This window comes from Scomber japonicus, chromosome 18 (assembly GCF_027409825.1).
Source record: "Scomber japonicus isolate fScoJap1 chromosome 18, fScoJap1.pri, whole genome shotgun sequence".
Lineage (NCBI taxonomy): Eukaryota > Metazoa > Chordata > Actinopteri > Scombriformes > Scombridae > Scomber > Scomber japonicus.
In genome coordinates, this window is record NC_070595.1 from 24,514,073 (window position 1) to 24,517,258 (window position 3,186).

At 38.9% G+C, this 3,186-nt stretch overlaps 1 protein-coding gene across 1 annotated transcript; it reads right to left on the bottom strand.

The window, feature by feature from the left end:
- Window positions 1-300: 300 nt before the first annotated feature.
- Window positions 301-2,749, bottom strand: pheta2 (PH domain containing endocytic trafficking adaptor 2). The gene is made up of 3 exons (XM_053338532.1): window positions 2,669-2,749; window positions 2,292-2,595; window positions 301-1,083 (listed from the first exon to the last, which is right to left on the bottom strand). The coding sequence occupies exons 1-3, from the start codon at window positions 2,747-2,749 to the stop codon at window positions 668-670; spliced, it is 801 nt and encodes a 266-aa protein (XP_053194507.1). The 3' UTR covers window positions 301-667.
- Window positions 2,750-3,186: the final 437 nt, after the last annotated feature.

The following is a 3,186-nucleotide window of genomic DNA, read 5'->3' on the forward strand; positions in this document are numbered from 1 at the left end:
AAAGCTTTCTTATGCCATATAGATTAAATTGTTTTTACACCACATCTGAATACAAAAGGGAATGCAATGCAATTAGCAGCAGGTATGCAGGTTCCAGTTAGCAGAGACTACATGAGAACAACAAACAGCTTTTTTTAAAACATTTTGACATGTCAGAGTATGACATTTTGATGTAGCTGCTTCAGTTTCAGATCCTGGTATTGTGCATTCTGGCTCACAGTGACGATTAAATAAAATGGAGCCATTGTTAATGTGATAAGAAACACTTGTGCTTTCACTATGACGAGTCCAAATGCTGTGACAAAAAGGCCTTTCTGCACACTATTTATTGTCTGAAGACCTCGTGTGCAAAAAGCGCAACACACCAGAGACACCAGCACTTCTCTATCTGCACTTCTGCACCTTTATGTGGAGATTTTTGTATCCCGTGGACTCTGTAAGGCCGTCTTGGCTCAAGCATATCAGTTTCTTTGTGAAATAAATCTAACATATGATGAAACTGAAACGGATTGTATGCAATGGGGGAATATTTAGCACATTTACAGATGTCTGGGTTTAGAAATCTGCGTTCTTAAATACAGTTTAACTCACAACAGAACAGGTTAAGTTCCCTTTTGACATACGTGAACCGCACCATTTCAGTTCCTCTTGAAACTGGCTGTTTTTTTCACCCCAGGTCGATGAGATCTCCATCACTCTGCTGCTCCTCTGTTTGTCGACTCTTCAACCACTCCTCTCTGGCTTTCTTCACTTCCTGGCCATAATATTCATGAAGTTTGCTGAACTCCTCAAGTGGATTAAAACCAACCAGAGGCCACTCGCCGTACAAAGGCGCCGGACCATTAAGTGGTGTGACATGAGCATTTCTCCTGTGCCACAGTTTGGGGGATTTTTTAGCAACCACCTTAGAGGGAATTGAACGTGGTTGTAAAACAGTGCTGGCGCTGAAGCTTCGCCCCTCCCTCACCACTGCTGTCGGCCCCTGCAAAGGGAGGAAGAGGCCCTGGTTCACCTGGGTTGTGGACTGTTTGAGGGTGCTGAGTGCAGAACTGGGACAAGATTCACCGTGTAGCTGTTTAGCTTCTGGAAAACAAGAGAAAAACACACATAATAATATATAATAAATATTATTTATACAGCACCTTTCATAAATAGTATGTATAAAGTAATACAATATAGAAAGAACAATTCCTAATGCAGGTAATAAGATAAAAAAGTAAAAGTAAACACATAAGAAACAGATTCAGAATATTCTAAGAAAAATGAGAGACAAAAACATGAGACCAAAGTTATTAAAAGCAGTGATGTGATGTGCATCCACAGTGAATATGATTATTACAATGGAGGTCAGCCACCACATCCTTAGAGAAATCTCATTTCCCATCACTGAGTATTTTACATCAAGCAGTGATCCCTTTCTCTATTGTTTGAACGTAACCTAAGTACATTTACTAACATACTGTAATTAAGTACCAATCTGAGTTTCCATTTCCATTGAGTATTTCCATTTTAAACTACTTGATATTTCTTCTGCTACATTTCTGAGGGAAATATTGTACTTATCCACCACTGCATTTTACAGCTTTTGTTACTTTTCCTTTGAAAATATTACATAAATGAACACATGATACGCTTATAAGAAATACAGCCTTTTTGTTGTGATCCCTTCTATTAAATCAGTGTGTATTTGTGGCCATGAGTTGTTAACATTTCCACCAAATAGTGTTTTTTCCCCTCTAAACTTCTCACATGGTTTCATTTCAACACATGTTTAAATGATCCAATATTTCAGCAGAAATCTAAGATTAGAGAAAAAGTCCAAAAACTGAAAACAGGTTTGTGTATCAGAACTTTGATTTTTTTTTCTTTCCCCTCCCATTTATCATCTCACCAGCCCTCACATTTATCTGCTGACCCTTTGGAGGGGCCCCACCCCTAGGTTGGGAACCACTGGATTAAACTAGCTAACTGTATATAAAGTAGTATAAACTAGCTAACTGTATATAAGTAGTGTAAACTAGCTAACTGTATATAAAGTAGTATAAACTAGCTAACTGTATATAAAGTAGTATAAACTAGCTAACTGTATATAAAGTAGTGTAAACTAGCTCCACCTCCAGCAGCTACAACAGTAACATGCTGCTCTAACACTGATGCTTCACTATTAATAATCTAATGATGTCATATATAATAATATATCAGTCAGAGGGACCAAACCACTACTTTTACTGTAATACTGCATACTACATCAGGCTCATAATTCAAAATCACAAAAATCTCTGTTAACACACCTTCATACTGCCTCCCCAGGTCTTTCATCAGCAGGGAGAGGTAACAGTGGCTGGCTGAGAGCAAAGCTTTCTCCCAGCTCTCTTGAGACTGGCGATCCACGGCAGCAAATCTGTATGTTTTGAGTCCAGGCCCTTCAAACACCAGGGAGAAGGAAAACTGTCCGTCAGTCTCCGAGCGTCGGACTGCACACCCTTCCAGGACGATGACCCCAAGCAGGTGTCGGTCAGCCGGTCGCTCCTGGTAGAAAAGCAGGTTTGCCTTCAGGACAAACCACCGCCGCTGGTAGGTGGCATTTCGCTCTTTCTGTGAAGCAACACGGCAGGATTATTACATTTTCTATCACATGAACGATTTCAAACTCCGTGTTTTTCCTCACCTTTTTAAAGAGATATCCTTCTTTATCTACTGGAGAGGTGCATGAAAGGTAATGGGTCAAAATCTTCTCATGGATCTTCATACCAACACCTGAAGAGAGAAATTCATCGTCAGCAAAAGATTGAAGAAACCTGTTTTTAAAAGATAACATCACAATTATTTGCACTTTGAGTCTCCTCCACTACATTTTAGAGAGACATACTATATGTTTTACTTTTACAGGTATAATGACAACACTTTTCAGAGTCAGACTTTGCAATAAAAAACATATGATACAGGCTTGATCTGGAAAGATAAAGTGTGGAGCACACAGTGACAATAAGAGCTTTTTAATAAGGTGTGGAAACTAATCTTTCCTTATAAAGTATGTCTTCATTAGAGCAAAAGGTATTATTTAGCTAATACGATAAGCTTATAAAACACAATGCATTGTTAAAGATGAATACAGCGGTTCCCATCTTTTACAGCTTTCTATAGTATCTGGGCCACCTTGTTACGTTTTGGATGTTCGTAAGTTGT

Coding starts and splice junctions, on each gene's coding strand:
- pheta2 (XM_053338532.1), bottom strand. CDS start 2,749: ATGAAGATCCATGAGAAGATTTTGACCCATTACCTTTCATGCACCTCT. Junction 2,596..2,668: donor AAGGATATCTCTTTAAAAAG/GTGAGGAAAAAC, acceptor GTTGCTTCACAG/AAAGAGCGAAATGCCACCTA. Junction 1,084..2,291: donor CCTGGGGAGGCAGTATGAAG/GTGTGTTAACAG, acceptor CTTGTTTTCCAG/AAGCTAAACAGCTACACGGT.